Source organism: Podarcis pityusensis (genome assembly GCF_964106645.2).
Source record: "Podarcis pityusensis genome assembly, chromosome: 8".
NCBI lineage: Eukaryota > Metazoa > Chordata > Lepidosauria > Squamata > Lacertidae > Podarcis > Podarcis pityusensis.
Genome location: NC_138033.1, coordinates 13,861,957 through 13,880,665, shown reverse-complemented (window position 1 = coordinate 13,880,665; position 18,709 = coordinate 13,861,957). Strand labels below are relative to the sequence as shown.

General features: G+C 44.2%; 1 protein-coding gene across 1 annotated transcript; it reads left to right on the top strand.

Annotated features, from left to right (window-relative positions):
- Positions 1–329: 329 nt before the first annotated feature.
- Positions 330–14,837, top strand: LOC308484412 (phospholipase A2 inhibitor and Ly6/PLAUR domain-containing protein-like). The gene is made up of 6 exons (XM_081019351.1): positions 330–464; positions 5,886–5,998; positions 7,620–7,733; positions 8,474–8,632; positions 13,382–13,510; positions 14,451–14,837. The coding sequence occupies exons 2-6, from the start codon at positions 5,953–5,955 to the stop codon at positions 14,675–14,677; spliced, it is 675 nt and encodes a 224-aa protein (XP_080875477.1). The 5' UTR covers positions 330–464; positions 5,886–5,952; the 3' UTR covers positions 14,678–14,837.
- Positions 14,838–18,709: the final 3,872 nt, after the last annotated feature.

Below are 18,709 nucleotides of genomic sequence, written 5' to 3'. Positions count from 1 at the left end.
GAATTGTGAAAACTGAACTTCAGGGAAAAAAAATCAGAAACTGGGAGAAACCAAAATTTTCAGATTTTCCTGTCCCTATCTCATGTGCTCCACCTTAAAACCTCTTCAAGTCAGGGCAGCCCCTCACTTCCTTCTGGTGTTTGGAGGAAAACAGTCCTAAACAAACCAAGATTTATTTTCCATGGCAGAATTGGTTTCTCAGATTTCCCGTCAAGTTTGCCCAGCTATTTTAACCTTGTTTCCTTCTTTACCACACCTCGCAATGAATCACAACGTCTCTCCTCCACCTTAAAAGTCTCTCACTGAAGCTGCCCTTTCTTCTCATATCTACTTTCTGCCCACTGATAGCGGGCACTTACTCACCTTTCCCTAGAGAGTATATATACACACACAACCAACCTAATGCCTCTCAGCTGGTCTCTCTGCATAAAGATATCACATCAACAAAGAAGGGGGGAAACCAGGTAAGAGAGGAATTCTTTGCTATGGATATTAGCCAACTTTACAGCCAGGACTTGCTGGTGCTTGGGAAAGGATGCTTGCCTAGGACCTGAACATAAACGGGGAGATATTTAGGAGGGTCTGCATGAAGCTGTTCTATGACATCCCAGCACAACTTGGTGCATTCACCTACAGGGGACTCTTCCAGGGTGCGCAACCCATTTCTGTGGTTTGCTGCTAGGAGCGTTGAGCTACACAGTCTTCTTACACAGACATCCTAGGACATGCCCGGGACCCACCTGGTAGCTCTGCATGGCCAGAGGTGATCAGGAGAGGAAGGCAAGCTGTCTTTGCAACATCCTCCCTCCTCCAGGCCATGATGGACATAACGTGGAACCACGGGGCTGCCCCCATTCACTCGCAATACCACTGGTTCGCTGTGTACAGTCACACTTTTCTTCAGTCCCTGTTAGCTTGTTTTCTCCTGCTCCGGAAGATAGGACTTGAACCAATCACTTCAAGTTACAAGAAAGGAGATTCTGACTAAACATCAGAATGAACTTTTAAGAGCTGTTCTACCATGGAATGGACTCCCTTGGAAGGTGGTGGACTTTCCTTCCTTGGAGGTTTTTTTAAGCAGAGGTTGGGTGGCCCTCTGTAATGCATGCTTTAATTGAGATTCCTGCATTGTAGGGGGTTAGACTGGACGATGATTCTATGAACTGATCGTCCTGATTGGTATTTTATTTACCATGGACATTGCCACCTTAGATTTCCATGGAAGGAAGGAAGGAAGGAAGGAAGGAAGGAAGGAAGGAAGGAAGGAAGAAAGGAAGAAAGGAAGAAAGGAAGAAAGGAAGAAAGAAAGAAAGAAAGAAAGAAAGAAAGAAAGAAGTGGGGGTGTGTGTTGTACTTCTGCAAACCTTACAGTTCCCACGAGCATTCTGATATTTGCCTGCTGTTTCCCAGTGGACTTGTTTTGGTCAACATAGCTTTCAGCCCCCACCAGTTGAGTTTGCTATTAGAGGAGGTCACCAAGCTTTTAGCGCCTGTAGGTGGACTTGCAAATCAGGGAAACTGTTGTGTGCAGCACACACACGCAGCAGCCTATTGGCTACTCAATAGCCACCTCCAAAACTGAAAAATCAGTGGAATTTTGATATCCATTGTTGAAATCAGTGCAGTTTTGAAAGGTTCAGTCTTCTATCTTGATTCAAAATGGCATCCAGTCATATTCAAATATAGTTCAAAACTTGCCTCTTGATCTCAGGTACCATTTTGTAAAATTGAGTTAAAGTCAATGCGATTTTGATAAGCTTCAGTCCACCCTCTCGATTCAAAATGGTCTCCAATTGCATCCAAATGAAAACTTGATTCCTGTTCTTGGGCACCATCATGAAAGAAAAATGTTTACAATATCTTAAGAGGTGTCCAAATGCACAGTGAACAGGGAAACAACTTCCCCTTAAAAAAATGTTTCTTTCAAGTCTAATTTCAGTGGGGAGGGGGAGGTGAATCTGTGGGAACCAGGAAAGGTCTCCAATCTGAATAGCTTTAAAAGGTGAGGGGTAGATAAACCAATGGTGGATGACTATCAGTGGCTACTAGTCATGATGACTACATTATCACCAGTATATGAGGTAGCATGCCTCTCAATTCCAGCATTTGGTGATTCTGAGCAGGAGAAACAACAACAGCAACAACTTATTATTTATACCCTGCCCATCTGGCTGGGTTTCCCCAGCCACTCTGGGTGGCTCCCAACAGAATATTAAAAACACAATAAAGCATCAAACATTAAAAACTTCCCTAAACAGGGCTGACTTCAGATGTCTTCTAAAAGTCAGATAGTTATTTATTTCCTTGACATCTGATGGGAGGATGTTCCACATAGCGGGTGCCACCACCAAAAAGGCCCTCTGTCTGGTTCCTTGTAACCTCACCTCTCGCAGTGAGGGAACCACCAGAAGGCCCTCAGAACTGGACCTCAGTGTCCAGGCTGAACAATGGGGGTGGAGATGCTCTTTCAGGTATACTGGGGCAAGACCGTGCTGTTGCAGTCATGTTCTGTTTATCTGGGATTCCCACAGGTACCTTGCCAGCCACTGTGAGGACAAAATGTTGGACTAGATGGGCTTTTGGTCTATCAGGGGTCTATACATTTTCTGAATGGCAACCCTTCATCAAGACACTATCCTGTTCTTTCAGTTCTTCTAACACTTCCTCATAGGACTTGGGGTTGTAGCTGGTGTTACTTCTTCTCCAAGTGTGCCCATTGAAATCTATGGACATGGCTTTGTTCCATTACTTTCAATGGGTATACTCTGAGTAGAACTTAGTTGGATGCAACCCTTGGTTTCCAGACCTCTCAACCACCCTGGTCACCCTCCTTTAGACACACTTTATTTTGTTAGTCCTCCTTAGAATGTGAACCACTGTTAAAGACCCAACACACTTATGTATAAATGCATGTGGATGAATACCAAGGTACCATGCAGTGCGCACTCCACTTTCTCATGCTCTGCGGTTGCCCATGCACTGCTGATAACACTATTGATAGCCATATGTTTGCCTAATGTATCTAAAAAGAACAAACGCCTTCCTTGTTTTAAATGACATCAGGGTAACCTACGGCACAGTAAATGATGTTAGTAGCTCACAGCAGTGAGTGGAGAACTCTCACTGGTCGGTCATGGGTTTTGGCAATGACATCACTGAGAGTGTTAGAGCACTGAGGTGGGCTCAGTTTCCACTGAAATAACCATCCCAGTGGGAAGATGTCAGGGGGAACAAGGCAAAATATATTTTTGGGGGCCCCATCATCTGTTGGGGTGTAGTGCTGCAAGGCAGCAGCAGTGCTCCAATTGCAGGTGAAGGGAATCTTCGGCGCTCCAGATGCTGCTGAACTACAACTCCCATCAGCCTCAGGAAGGTTGGCCAATGGTCAGGGCTGACTGGCATTCAGCAACATCTGGAGGCGAAAAGTCCCCCATACCTGATGCAATACAACCTTTTGTTGAAGACTCCACTTAGCTTTTAAAATACAGTGCATCTGACAAACACAAGGACTGTGAAACCCAAGGTTGGCAGTAGGTGTTTGTTTGAGAAATCTTGGGAGGATTCATTGGTGCTGCACAAAACAGCGTTATGGGCTTGACATCAAGCCCAAGCCTTATGAGTAACAGTTGAAGGAGGTTGAAGGTAGAACTTTCTGACAGTAAAAGCTGTTCAAGAGTGGAATGGACTCCCTTGGAAGGTTGTGGACTCTCCTTCCTTGGAAGTTTTAAGCAGAGGTTGGATGGCCATCTGTCATGGCTGCTTTAGTTGAGATTCCTTCATTGCAGGGAATTGGACTAGATGATCTAATGTATCCTTCCAACTCTACAGTTCTATGATTCAACATTTGTCCTCAGAGGGGTGCAAATCCCTTTGTTTGGACACCCTCCTCTTTCTTATCAAAGGTTTCTTATCCACGACCCACCCTGAAATCCAGCGACCTGGTTTCCCTGAAAGAGAGTTCCATATCAGCTTATGAGTATGGCAGACACGCCAGTCCTGATAAAGGATAAAATGTCAACATCACAGTACCATTCACTGCCTCTCTCCAGTCTCTGCTTCTCTTATAAGAACATAAGAAGTTTCTGCTACATCAGGCCAATGGCCCATCAAGCCCACCATCTAATTCTCACAGAGCTACGCAGGTGCCAATGAGAAGTCTGCAAGCAGGACAATAACACTCTCCCCTCCTGGGGCTTCCAGAACCTGATATCCAGAAGCATTACTGTCTTAGACCATGGAGGCAGAGCATAGCCTTATACTCCATGAACTTGTCCAATCCTCTTTGAAGGTCACCCAAGTTGGTGGCTATCATTACCTCCCAGGGAAGTAAATTCCATAGAATGTGCTTTCACCTGTCCCGAATCTTCCAACTTTCCATTGGATGTCTATGAATTCTAGTGTTATAAGAGAGGGATAAAAGGTTTCCTCTATCCACTCTCTCCATGGTATCTACCTCCAGCTTCATTGCTACCCCTCAATTCAGATGACCATCATACCCAGCTATGGCAGCTTTGAATGTCTTCCTTTTCCTTTGGCCTGCTTGCCATCCATTCTTGCCATCTCCGTTACATGGTTTTCAGCCGAAATGTTCTCCCCCCCCTCCCAGAGATATGTGTTTGCTATGAGGGTGTGACCCTCCTCTTGCTCTCAGGTGCTGTGTGTCCACACAAGGCACATTCTCCTTGCATACACACTCCTCGCAGCACACGCCCTGGGGTCCTGCCCCAAATTGTTTAGCAAAGAGGGCAGGATAGCCCTTTGTCTACTGGCCTTGCCCAGATATTCCCTTGGGTGGGAGCAAATGGGATTGCTATCTGAAATATTGTCACACAAACTGCAGGGAGCAGTTAACTATTTGTGACGGAAATTCACCTGCATTTTAGGGTGACTTTCTTCTAATATGCACATATTTCAATGCAACTTTGTCCGATACACCTATTTGTGCTAATGCATTTTCGTTTGTTATTTTCACTAATATATACATTTTAATGCACATTTTGCCATAGTACCCTAGCAGTGTCTAGGCTAAGGTCCAAGGTATCTCAAAGACTCTATTCTGTCATATGAACATGCCTGGGTTTTGAGGTCTTCAGGGGAGGCCTTTTCTCAGTCCTGCTACTCTCACAGCAGTCTTGGTGGGGACACAGAATATTAGTAATAACATCTGGAGGTCACACCTGCAGTAAAGCTTTAATATGGAGAGACCAAGCTTTAATATGGAGAGACCAAAACAATACATTTTTGCAAATTTATTGGGGACCCTGTGGGCCTTCAAATGCTGTTAGACTCCAAATACCACCAGCTCCAGCTGGCATGCCCCAAAGCCAGGGATGATGGGAGTTGTTGTCCTGCCTGGGAGACCAGGGTTCAAATCCCCCTATGGTCATGAAGCTGACTGGATAACTTTGAGCCAGCCACTGTCTTTCAAACTATCCTACCTCAAAGTGTTGTTGTGAGGATGAAACATGAAGAGGGAGAACAATCTGTGTCACTTTGAGCTTCCTTGAAGGAAACGTGGAATAGAAATGCAACAATAAAATTAAACAAATAAATATCTGGAGGGCCAGAGCTGTCCTCCATCCCTGATGTATATTATCATGGATTATTTTGAAGGCAGGTCAAGATTGGAAAGAAAAAAAGAAAAAGAAAAAAAAAGGAGAATGTCATCCTCATTAGTGCATCAGGTGGCAAAATGCTTTGACCCAGGTCTGCTAGGGAGAGACTTCAAAAATAGAAAAACAAGACCATTGGAACTCACAACCACATGACACACTAGAGTGCCATTTGCCCAGCTGTAACCACCACATCATTTGCCTTCATGTTGATTCTTGCTTGCTTTTTAAAAAAAATAAAAAATAAAATCTCCCATCATTTTGGTATTGCAGTTGCAGAAACCTCCTCTGTGGGATATTTTTCTTCCATTGACACCGGACCACTTCAGTTCCCAGAATCATGAAGTTGTTTCTTCTTTATCTTTTTGCTGCCTTGATAGCTGCAGGTGAGTTGAGTCATATTACTGAAACCTGGTGGATGAAACTCATGACTGGAAGGTAGCAACTGAGAAGTATAACTTGTTCAAAATGCATAGACCAAACAGAAAGGAAGGAGGAGTAGCATTATATGTAAAGGATGTGTACACTTGTGAAGAAATCCATGACCTGGAGCATGGAAAGCTGATAGAGAGTATAGGAGTAAAAACTGTAGCAGAGAGAAATAGTGACCTTACTGTGAAGGGTCTGCTATAGACTGCCAAGCCAGACATGGACAATGTCTTCCTAGAGCAGATTATCAAACATTCACAAAGGAGAGATATAGTGTTGCGAAAGTACCTGGATACCTGTTCAAGGTGCGCTCAAAGACCACAGATGCAGCAGTTGGAGAAATAGAAAGTAATTTTTTTTGCTGACAGCAACAGGTCCAGTGGAGTTCTCTCTCAAAGACTGGACGCTGACCAACAGTTCCATGGGGTTATGTACCTTTTTCAGACATTACATATTCATGCACTGCAGCAAAATTAAACCAATAAGCATGAACATCACCCTTCCTAAATCCTCCTATGTCCTTATAAAGATTACTTCTTCTTTCCATATATTTGCTCATTATATTGGCAATTACTCATATACTATTATCAGCAAGTAAAGCTAAAAATCCCCTCTTTGGCAGGCAAAGCAAAACCCCCTTCCTTATCAGACATCCTGTGTCCTATATGGAAAGCACCTAACTCAGACATCCTGTGTTCCAGAACATGTGGTGATAGTGCCTCACCTTGTGACTATGATGGATGCTTTCCCCTTTCCCCTATATTCTGCAAGCACAGCTAAAAATATGTTTCTGCTAATCCAGCAATAAAGCAGAGAGAGAGAGAGAGAGAGACAGCATTTGATTCTCAGAATTAGGCGCTTTTAGCATTAGGCACTACAATGTAAAATGAGGTACAGCTAAGGTGAGGTACTGCAGTGTATTTTCTTCAGGTGGCCTTGCCACAATAGTAGTCATGGGAAGAGACAGCCTGGAGATAGAGGCTCAAAAGGCTTCAGTCTGCAACCAGCCTTTGTCAGAAGAAGCAGCTCATTGGGATCTGTCCGTGGTCCTGACGCTGCATTCTCTGTGGAGTCTGTCATTGGACCAGAACACAACAGTAGAGTCCTGTTGCAGCCAATAGACAATGGTAACACATCTAAACTGTTATGATAAAACTTTAAACAGCCATGGCTTTGCCCCAAGAATCTTGGGAACTGTAGTTTGGTAAGGGTGCAGAGTGTTGTTAGAAGAGGCCCCCATTCCCCTTCCAGAGTGATTTAACAATCAATCCAGCATAGCTGTGTGAGGGCAACAGGAGCCTCCTAACAACTTTCAGCACCCTTTGCAAACTGCAGAATTCTTCAAGGGGAAATCGTATCACAACACTATAAATGCATGGAGTTAATGAGGTCTAAGTTGTGCTGTTGTGATTGGGTGTGGCGACTGCAGCAGTGTCTCTGGCACATAATCCTGAATTCCTCAGAGGAAGGTTGGAATTAGAAAATAAAGCAGAAACAGAAGAAATAAGAACCAGTGTTGCTCATCATCGTGGTAGTTGCGATTGTTTACTGTTTTCAATGTTATTATTTTCCCCCCAGCAAACTCCCTGGACTGTGACTGTACTGGTGATGCAAAAGAGTGTCCAGACAAAGTTTGTTCAGTTGATGATGCTGGAGGATCCTGCATTTCAGCAGCATGGAATTATACAAAGAGTAGGTATATGTGTCCCTGGGGATATTTCCAGAAAACGCTAACAGAAGCCTTTCTAGAAACCTAATTAAAAGGTGTGTGCGGGGGGCGGAGAGGAGGAATGCAGCCATGATCATTATGAATCTGAAGAACACATCAAATGCCAATTGCACTGTCTGAATAGTGCAAACCCACCAGCATATTACAGATGGAATCAGTTACACTATCCAGAACTTGGTTGCGTTTACACGAAAGATCACTGCTGACCACAAGTGTGAATACACCAGTGCTTGATTATGTGCATTTGTGGTACATTTTAATGAAGGGGTGGGTAAATCTCAGGTCTAGGGGCCAAGGGCAGCCCTCTTTTTCTGGCCTTCCACTCTCTTCCCAGGCCCCACTCATCCTGCCCAGGCAACACCCCTCACCGGTCCTCCTCCATGCCCTCTTCAGTTTGGAAGCACCCTTGAACTTGTTTGCCTGGAGGTAGAACAATGTGTGTAGAACCCCCTGACTTTTGCATGGCTGGAATCTAGCCTAGGGCACAAAGATACGAGTCACATTTGCAGCTCTGCCCACTTTTACCCCTGGCTCCTCCCACCCCTAGCACTTGTCAGTGATAGACTGCGACCCTCAGGCTGAAAAGGTTTTTCCTCCCCTGCTTTAATGGATGAGTGATATTGTTTTGGTCATTGGTTTTAACACGTTATTTTTTATCTCCCTAACTCCCTTCTATTTCCTTCCCCTTTTTTTGAAGCACAAGATTCCAAAGCAATCCCTGTTAGCTTCCAAGGCTGTGAAAGCAACAAGACCAGTTTCGATGCATGCAAAGAGGGGGACTTATTCTTCACAGCTGGGAAAAATTTTACCTGGAACTCTGTATGCTGCAATAAGACAAAATGCAATAGTCGTCTACCTGAAGGTATGTGGGGTCCAGAACTGATTAAGGCTGAGTAAGAGTCTCAGAAATGAGTATATCAATTTTTTTTCATATCCCAGGAATCCTAACTGAAGGGCAATAGGGAAGTTATTTACAATGCATACTAAGTAAGTGAAATTGAGGATGAAGCACCCATAAGAAAAAATATAAGAGCTTTCTTGTATTGATTGTGAATAGACCTATTAACCTGGCTTTGCACAACCTGATGAAAGGACATGCTGTTCTTTAATGGCTGCATGTCTCTCTCCAGATTTTGGAATGTCACATCATTCAGGCAGTGTGAGAGGCAGAGGAAAAGTCTGTTGCTGTTTTAAGTTGGCCAGAGAGTGGGGAGTTTATCTGGAGGATATTTGCGATGCACCCAAGGCCGTCTTTAGCATATGCGCCGCCAGGGTGCAAAGATCCACCCAGCGCCCCTAAAATTAGTTTAGGCACCCCAAATTAACTTTTATTGAGTTTTTTTGGGAGGGGGAAAGCCAAACTTGTTGACCTTTTTTTTTGGGGGGGGGGAATTGCTCACCTATAACGACGATGCAGCAGAAAAAACTGCTTCAGAGTGATGGGGGGGCGGGGACTTCCGCTCCATTGCTTTTCACTGCCGCTGATCGAGAGGGACCAATATATAGTAGGTATACATTTGGCAACTCCCAGAATTCAGCGCCCAGGTGCACTGCACCCATTGCACCCCCAGGTAAAGACGGCCATGGATGCACCAAGCTGGACTGGGCTACGGCTTGTGCTTTGGAGATCTGATGCAAGTAGGCTTGCCGACTGCTTTGTTGGCCAATGTAGATGTTATTTCTCAAGCAGTTTTATCTGCAGGAGTGAGCAGGTGACCAGGGGATGGCTCTGTACCATGAAAACCTTCACCTGATGATTCAGTACCCCAAATCAGTGCAAGGGAGAGAAAGGGAGAGGGAAAGAGGGGGTTGGGGAAGGGATGGGGAAAGGTTTCTGGCTGGCTGGTATTTCTTGGGTGCAGGATGAGCTTCTGTGCTGCCTGTGTTAGGAATGTACATGCTTTCAACATTACATTACTCTAGCACTCCTACTAAGGCACTAACATTACTCTAGCACTCCTACTCATCACCAAGAAACAGAAGGTTATATCTAGCCATAGGAGGCAACTTTGGACTCCTCAATAAAATATTTGAGGGGGCCAGGGGTCCCCCAAGTTAATGAGCATTGCCATTCAAATGGCCTTATGGTTAATTATGCATGGCAAGGCTTACCTGCCCCCCTATCTAGCACCCCTGTATCCAGCTAATTCCTACTCGCCGTAGACCTGTTGAAATTAATGACCAAGCCTAACTTAATCCCATTGATTTCTATGAGGATACTCTGAGTATGACTTACAACAAACCAGAGCTTGTAAAGACCCCCCTCCCCCCCATTTGGGAAGGGGATTTTCAATAGGAAAATTCCATGGGATGGAAGTTTGACCCCTGCATCCAAATCATTATCTCATTTATTCTTCCTAACATCTAGTTTTGGTTAAATGAAAATAAACCTGGAAAATCACAAGCATTAGATTTAAAGAGTCATTTGGACTCCAATCCTATATCCATCTTTGCCTGGACATAAATTGAATTGAACTCAGCAAGGATTATACTGAGGAGACAGTATTTTGCTGTTGAAGAAGTTTTAGGCTATGGTTGCAGCAGGCAAAATAAAGATGCAAGTTTCTATAAAGCCAGCAGAGGGAGCATGTTGCAAATACATTGTGTCTAAGACATCAATACAATTGCATGTTGAAACACAAGAGACCTCACCTGGATCGGCAGCATAGAGCAAATTAGCCTCTCTTGGGGGGGGGATCACTCAGAACATCTGTGTGGCAAAAAGGGAAGAAAGCTTCATGTACAGCTGATTGGTGCAGTGTCATTGTTTATAGGAACAATAACAAAACAAACAAAAATTGTTTATAGGAGTGAGAATAATGGAAGAGTTATTTAGAATTACAGATTGTCAAATTTTGGTTGTGCCTTATTTTTTGGTCACTTTGAAATCTTATTCCCTCCTCCTTTGAGATTCCTGAAAGGTGGGGGAAGTTATTACACAACACTGTGTAGGGAATGATTTGTATGGGATGCCCAATCTCTGCTGTTCTATATGTCACAGTGTTGCATCTTTGCTGCTTTTGGGACAAATTTAGAAAACAAAATTAATTCTAACAATAATAAACAATAGTAATGATAATGATATACTGCAGACACACTTATTTATACAGGCATCCCCTTGACTTTAGCCTTCTGCTTTGAGTGTTATGTTATCTTAAAGGGATTGCATTTTTTATCGCATATATTAATGATGCAGGTATATTTCTTTAATGTCATTAATGGGATTGCCAAATTGTATATTTTGATCGAGGATGTTAACATTTTAATGCTTTGCATGACTGGCTTCCATTCTCCGTGCACTATTATGGCATTAAGCAGTATGTAAATTAATAAATTGCCACAAGAAGAAGAACAGAAAAGGAAGCAAGGCAGAGTAGGACTGAATCAAAACTGCTATTTGGGGAGAGAAAGTTCATCTGGCCACCAACTTTTCTCCTCTAGAGTGCACGGATAATGATTCTGTAGTGTGATGGACCTAGGAGGCTGGCTTAAGCTGTAGGGTTCATCTAGCTCAGTGTTGTCTACTGGGGCGGTAGGCATCAACTCCTAGCGCCCAGCTCTTTTGAGCCCTCCAAATTATTATTTTTGGGGGAGGAGGGCAACCTCCCAATGTTTAGACCCATTGGGGGGGGGGAAGGCCAAGTATGGAGCTGTGTAAATTCAGTGGTCGGCTCCTCCTGCTGCTGTGCAGGGGAAGGAGCGGGAAAGCAGCCCCCGGCCGGTGGTGGTGGCAGGAGGAGGAAGACGAGGCTGATTGTGGAGCCGAGCATGGCACAGCTTCAGTGGCTGCTCCCCCTCCTGCCACTGCCACATAAAGGAAAGATGTGCAGCTCCCAACCTGTGGCATCAGCAAGAGACGGAGGAGACTGGGTGCGATAGAGGAGGAGATGTGGGCCTTCTCAGTAGTGGCACCTGCCCTGTGAAACGCTCTCCCACTAGATGTCAAGGAAATAAACAACTTTTAGAAGACACCTGAAGGCTCTTTAGGGAAGTTTTTAATGTTTGAAGTCGTATTCTGTTTTTACTGGAAGCTGCCCAGAGTGGCTGGGAAGATCCAGCCAAATGGGCAGGGTATAAATAAATTAATAATAATAATAATAATAATAATAATAATAATAATTGCTGCACCGCTGCCACATTTGGCTCCTGCTGCTGTTGCTGCCACCCTGTCTCCTCCTGACATCCTGATGTCATGCGGTGTCCCAACACTGTGCGTGCATCGTCGTCCCCCCGCCAATCTTCTCTGCAAGTTGGCACCTCTGGGTGCGGCTTTGGCTGGCAGAAACTCCCCAAGGTTTCAGAGTAGGGACACCTCCAGCTCTGCTTGGAGAGGTCGGGACCTTCTGCATTCAAAACTGGTGCTCTACCATTCAGTTTGTCCACAAAACAATGGAGTGTCCTGTGGCACCATAATATAGGAACATAGAACATAGGAAGATGCGTTTTACTGACTCAGATTACTGGTCCATCATGATCTTGCTCAGTATTGTCTATACTGACCGGCAATGGCTCCCCAGGATTTCAGACAAGGCTGTCTCCCTGCCCCATGCAGCACAGATGTTCTACGACTGAGCTCTGGCTCTTAGTAGCATCGGGCAGGACTGGCTCAAGGCAATTTACTAAGGGGTGATATGATAGCTATGTTCAAATATATAAAAGGATGTCACATAGAGGAGGGAGAAAGGTTGTTTTCTGCTGCTCCAGAGAAGCGGACACGGAGCAATAGATCCAAACTACAAGAAAGAAGATTCCACCTAAACATTAGGAAGAACTTCCTGACAGTAAGAGCTGTTCGACAGTGGAATTTGCTGCCAAGGAGTGTGGTGGAGTCTCCTTCTTTGGAGGTCTTTAAGCAGAGGCTTGACAACCATATGTCAGGAGTGCTCTGATGGTGTTTCCTGCTTGGCAGGGGGTTGGACTCGATGGCCCTTGTGGTCTCTTCCAACTCTATCATTCTATGATTCTATACTGCCTGCCCTGAGGGACAATATTGTCCCCTGCCCCCCTCATTCCAAATAGGGACACAAGAAGAGCCTGTTGGATCAGGCCAATGACCCAGCTAGTCTAGCATCCTATTCTCACAGTAGCCAACCAGATGCATGTGAAAAGCCAACAAGCAGGACCGAAGTGCCACACTTGTGATTCGCAGCACCAGTGGAGATAGAATGATCTCACTTCAGCCCTGCAGACCAGGCTGCATCCTCCACTGCAACTGAGGGCAGCACCCTAGCTGAGGGAGCACAGGGCTGGCGAAATGGTACACACAGTTCTGTTGCTCAGCATCTCCTGGCCGCTCACTGCAGCTCCTGCCTGAGGCAATTGTCTTGCTCTGTCTCATGGGAAGGCTGCCCACCAGTAGGGGAACCATATGCATTGGTTAAAATAGTTCTTGTTTATTAAAAGGACCAACCACAACCCAAGGAAATGGAAGGCCTGGACCGTTCAGAAAAATATTTGATGCTCACTCCACACCAAATTGAGAAATTCCATGCCTTTTCCATTTTCCCCAACTACAAAAGGGGAGGGTTGTTGTTGTGGTTTTTGTTTTTGCAGAGTGTTTCCCCCTCCAGTTCAGCAGTATGTTTCATGACTCATTTCATCACTGTTGCAGTAAACACCAACATCACCAGGAAGGTGTGCCCCACATGCTTCGTTTTCAGCTCTAAGCCCTGCCATGGTGACAAGACAAACTGTACTGGATCCCAAGACTACTGCCTGACCATTTCTGGGACTTACCAAGGTAAATGAGAATGCGGTATGCTGACTGAGGATTATTCATCTTCTTTCCATATTAATCCCAAGGAGTTTAGCTTCTCCCCTATTCTCTTGGCAGTTCTATGGTGAGGGGCTGGAAGAGAATAACTGACCCAAGTCCAGTTCTTTCAATCCAGACCTTAAGTAGGTCCTCATAAGTACTGCACCAAACTGACTCTACAATGGAGGAGTTTAGGCTTATCCACAGGTGAACTCTGTGCTAAACCCCAACCCTTGTTCTACATCAAAGCAAGCCCTCCTGCTTAGGGATGGACAGGCCCATGAATTGCAGTTTCTCTCAGTTTTCAGTTTTACCCTTCTTAAGTTCAGTCACATTCTGCATCAGTTTGTGATTGGAAAAAATAATACTCATTGAAATGGATGTGAGAAACTTAGACCCAGTAGTTTCAGTGAGCTCATTCCAAGCAGAACTTGGCTGGAGACAACCCTTTGCTCCTAGAGCGGGTAGAAGCAAAGGAGACCCAATTGCTCAAATGCAGCCACCCATCATTTTAGCTTCCCAGACGTAGCCCTTAAATGGAGCAAAAATACAGAAAGAAATGTCAGTTTAAAACACTTGCAGCTTTCCATCTAGAGACAGTCCCTAAAGCTAAAGACTTATGTTAGAATTTGCTGTTTCCTCAGCCCAGTGTGTCTTTCTTTTGTATCCTGAGACCCAGCATGATCTCCTCAAGTTTCATTTGGTTCCCAAACATATCCTTCAACTCCCTTGGTTCCAAATCCACAAAACTACTTGGGTCTGAGTCCCAACTGCAGACTTTGCCCATGCACAAATTGACCACCCATTCCTTCCTTGTACAGGCTGGATTTAAACAAGTTAACCCCACAATTTTTATTTTTCACAACTGTCAATTTCCTTCACAGCAGGGATGATACTATTTCTTTCCTGCATTGTCCTTTTGCAGATTCTACAGTTTCATCTCAGGACTTCTATGGGCAAGGCTGTGCTACTCAATCAGCAAAAATCCTTGTCAAGGGCACCAACATGACCTTTGGAGAGGTGAAAATCTCGATTGCCACCAGTCACATAAAGAAAGCAACTGATGGAGCCAGCCTGGTACATGGGAGCATTGCTTTCACCGTTCTCCTGCCCTATCTCCTTGGGCTCCTGCTGGACAAATTCCTTTACTGATTTCATTTGGTTCAAGGTGCCTTCCTCAGCAAAGCTGGGAAAAGCATCTCCAATGCACCATTCCCAGAAGTTCAGGCTCCAGCATCTGCTAATGTCTGTTTGCAGGCTTGCATGTGATTTCAAAGAGCAAATTAGTTAAATAAAGGGGGATCCTAATGCACCCGTCTTTGTGTGTATGTTTGTGTATGTGTGGTGTGCATGCACCCCTGTGTGCATGAAAATGTGTAAGTTGGGAATCTATTTGCCTGAGGGATGATGAATGTGTCATTGGCCCTCCAGATGCTGCTGGATGTCCATCAGACCCAGCCAGTATAGTCAATGATCATGAATGATGTGAACTGTGTCTAACCACATCTGGAGGGCTGTAGACACCCCATCCCTGCATTACAGAAACATTATGCCTCTCTACTCCAAAGGGAGTCTCATTGGGTTGCTTGGGATTTGCTCCCAGGTAAGTGTGCACAGGATTGCCCTGTTAGCTGTTTAAGTAAATACATTTTAACTGATTTTAACTGATCAACTCAAAGTTGCATAGATTTGCATGTATAGTGGTACCTTGGGTTAAGAACTTAATTTGTTCTGGAGGTCCGTACTTAACCTGAAACTGTTCTTAAGCTGAGGTACCACTTTAGCTAATGGGGCCTCCTGCTGCCACTGTGCCACCGCCCCACAATTTCTGTTCTCATCCTGAAGCAAAGTTCTGAACCTGAGGTACTATTTCTGGGTTAGTGGAGTCGGTAACCCGAAGCATCTGTAGCCTGAAGCATATGTAACCTGAGGTACCACTGTAGCTAGAACAACACTTTCAAAAGGTGGATCATATTTTAGTTGTTTTTTTAGATGGCATGCTTCAGGAGTCACCAACTTGAAGCACTTGGGCTCACAGGCCTTCCCTGGCTCCCACAGAGCTCCCTCCCGCTTCTGAAATTTTGCTTGATTTTTTTTTTTTTTTTTTTTTTGCTGTTGTAGCAAATGTTGCAGGGTATGTGAGGTGCTCACAGTACTTTCTCCAATTTGCAAATGTGCCCATTGACCCCCAAATGATGGTGATGTTTAATGTGCATGTGCATGCACACACACACACACACACAAACATATACCAGTTGCAGCAGGTGCCAACTTAGAAGAGGCATCCCTCCCAAACGAAGCAAAGGGAAGATGCTTCTTCTAAGACGCTGGCTGCCAGCTGCAGTTTTTATAATTACTTCTATCAAAAATAATTCTTTTAAATAAATGAATGAATGCATCCTTAGATTAACTGGGCAGGCTTTTTAAAAAAAAGGCAATTTAAAAGGTATTTTAATCAGTTAATGTAGTGAATTGGTCAATGAAATGAAATGTATTGTGATTTCTTCTGAAATCATGCTTTGCAGATGGAAGGTTTTATGCTCAATCTGCAGCTAACAGACCCTGTGTACCAAGATCCATGGTACCACTGTGGTGGGAAGGTAAACGGCGTTTCTGTGCACTCTGGCTTCCATCACAGTGTTCTGTTGTGCCAGAAGCGGTTTAGTCATGCTGGCCAGATGACCCAGAAAGCTGCCTGTGGACAAATACGGGCTCCCTCGGCCTGAAAGCCAGATGAGCACCACAACTCCATAGTCACCTTTGACTGGACTTAATCGTCCAGGGGTCCTTTACCTTACCTTTACCAGGACCAGGAATGAATCTCTGCTTTGAGACCTCAGAGAGGACCTGTCAATCAAAAAAGCACATGGAGAGAAGGACTAATGATCTGACTTGACATATATGACAGTTTTGCATGTGTGCTTTTTAGAATTAAACAAATCTCACTTGAATGTTTCCCTTTTTAAAAACTACTTAGAATCATAGAATCATAGTGTTAGGAGGGACCCTAAGGATTCATTTACCCCAACCCCTGCCGTGCAAACAATAATCATGGTTGTGCAATCTTATGGACGCTTACTTTTTAAGGAAAGTCCTGTTGAAACAGAGACAGCATAGGAACAGTCACCAGAAAAGACTTCCGGGGTGGCGCCATCGGCAATGGCGGACTCCCTCTGAACTGGAGGGACCAGCTCCGCATGAAATGGGTCTTTTCCGCTACGGCGAAGCGGGGACCCTTCTGGAAATCATAGGCGGATGAAGCCTGTGACCGTGGGACTCGGCGGGCACCCTTAGCGCCCCCCCAACCCACAAAGGAACCCACTAACGGGCTCTGAAGCGAAGAGGGGGAAGTGGCGTGGTGCTGTGAGTCAATTGCTTTTTCTGCGGACCGAAGCCGCATAGCCGTTGCCGGAGAGCGCTGCCTTTTTCCTGGGACAATTTGGCATCTAAAATAACCACCCGTGAGTACTGGAACATTGAACGTTTGGACTTTAAATAAGAACTGGCGAAATAGAAAGGAATTTGGACTTAAAAATTTACCTTAATTTGGTACTGAAACGGGAAGGTCTAAACAGGAAGTCAGCCTTCCGTTTCCTTGTAGCCAGAATAAAGCAAAGACAACGTAAACTAGAGCTTTAACAATCACTTTCAAAGGATTGGCTTTCATCATTTAAAATCGCTGAACCCCCCTTCGGCAGCAGGAGAAGAAGGGGGATCTTTTTTGGGCTGTTTAAACCTGCAGAAGTGAGTTTAAAGCAAAGTAATTTTCCACCGTCCTGATACTGGAGCGGGGTGTCAGAATTGACGTTTGAAGCTCATTGACCAGAAACAAATGTCTTTGACAGATAGTTAAAAGAAGAGAAACATAGTGATTCCATTGTTTCCTTTCGCATTTTAAAAAGAACAAATATGGACAAAATATCTTAAAAAAGAAACTTTGTTGCATTGTTTTTAAAAGAAAGAACAACCAGAAGATTTCCCCCTAGAGGGGGACTGTGAAATTGTAACTAATTCCTGGGAGCTTGCAGCTGCCATAGATTACAACCGTGGGAAAGGATTTGTGACCTTGCAGGACAATGTCTTCAGAAGCACTGTTGGGTGCTCTCTGCAAAATAAATGCCCTATTGGATCAGTTAAGCCAGAAGACAGATTTGATGACTAATGCGGCCAGAACCTTTGAACAGGTAGTGGGAAATTATATGGAGCCCACCCAGGAGCTAAAACAGGAGTGTGCCATGACAGAACAGTTGAGAGAAGAGGATGCTGCTGAATCTTGGGCACCAGAGACGGAGGGAGCTGCAGCCCAGCAGGAACATAAATTTTTGGATTTGATAAATGAACTTAGAAAAAACCAGACTTGGAAAGATAAAGTTTGGTTTGGTTTGGAAATGGGGGGTTGGACAGACCCCCCTATACAGGGAGATTTGGACTTTTCGAGTCTGGCAATGGGCCGCCAGATGTTTGGAGCTGTGGGGGCTTTTAATTTTGGAGGGAATCTGAAACATGTTTTTAAATACCACATGGAGTCTAGTCTGGACTATGGAAAGGGGGCTGATTTGTTGAAAAGGGTCAAAAACATTACCAAGCTGGAGTTCCCACGAATGAACGGAAAATATGAAGAAGAGCTGCGGAAGGGACATGGAAGAGACTTGAGGGCTTCGGATATAAGATTACCAGGTTAATGTGCTAGATTAATAAGATAAAAAGGACTGACAAAACCCGGGACCAGGAGGAAGGGACGCTGGATGAAGATTGGACTGTTTATTTCTCTCTTTTTTATCCTTAGGATTGTTCTATAAAATTGATGAATGCTAGAAAAATGTTGAAATGAAATTACTTGGCTCTTGTAAAAATGTTTAAAGAATTTGGTAAGAATGTTATGGCTAGGAGAAGTTGGTAAAAATAAGATTTAAGTTTTAAACTTTAAGGTTTTCTATAAGATAAGATGAAAATAGATTAAGGTAATGTAATGACAGAATACTATGAAATATGGAAAGGATTTGCTGTGATTATTATTAATCAGGATACAAGAAAAGGGAGGAGGAGGAGGTCAAAGAAAGAAGGTATTGAAAGTGGAGAACTTGAGAATGATGGTTTTATTTTTTATTTTTTTTCTGTCTTGTCTTTTTTTGTGTAATTTTTTTTAAAAAAAATTTTCCCCAATAAATATCATTAAAAAAAAAA

Bases quoted from the DNA above. Each gene is read 5' to 3' on its own strand.
- LOC308484412 (XM_081019351.1), top strand. From the start codon at position 5,953: ATGAAGTTGTTTCTTCTTTATCTTTTTGCTGCCTTGATAGCTGCAG. The intron at 7,734-8,473 runs GTAGGTATATGT...TTGAAGCACAAG, and splicing joins AGCATGGAATTATACAAAGA to ATTCCAAAGCAATCCCTGTT. The intron at 8,633-13,381 runs GTATGTGGGGTC...TCACTGTTGCAG, and splicing joins CAATAGTCGTCTACCTGAAG to TAAACACCAACATCACCAGG.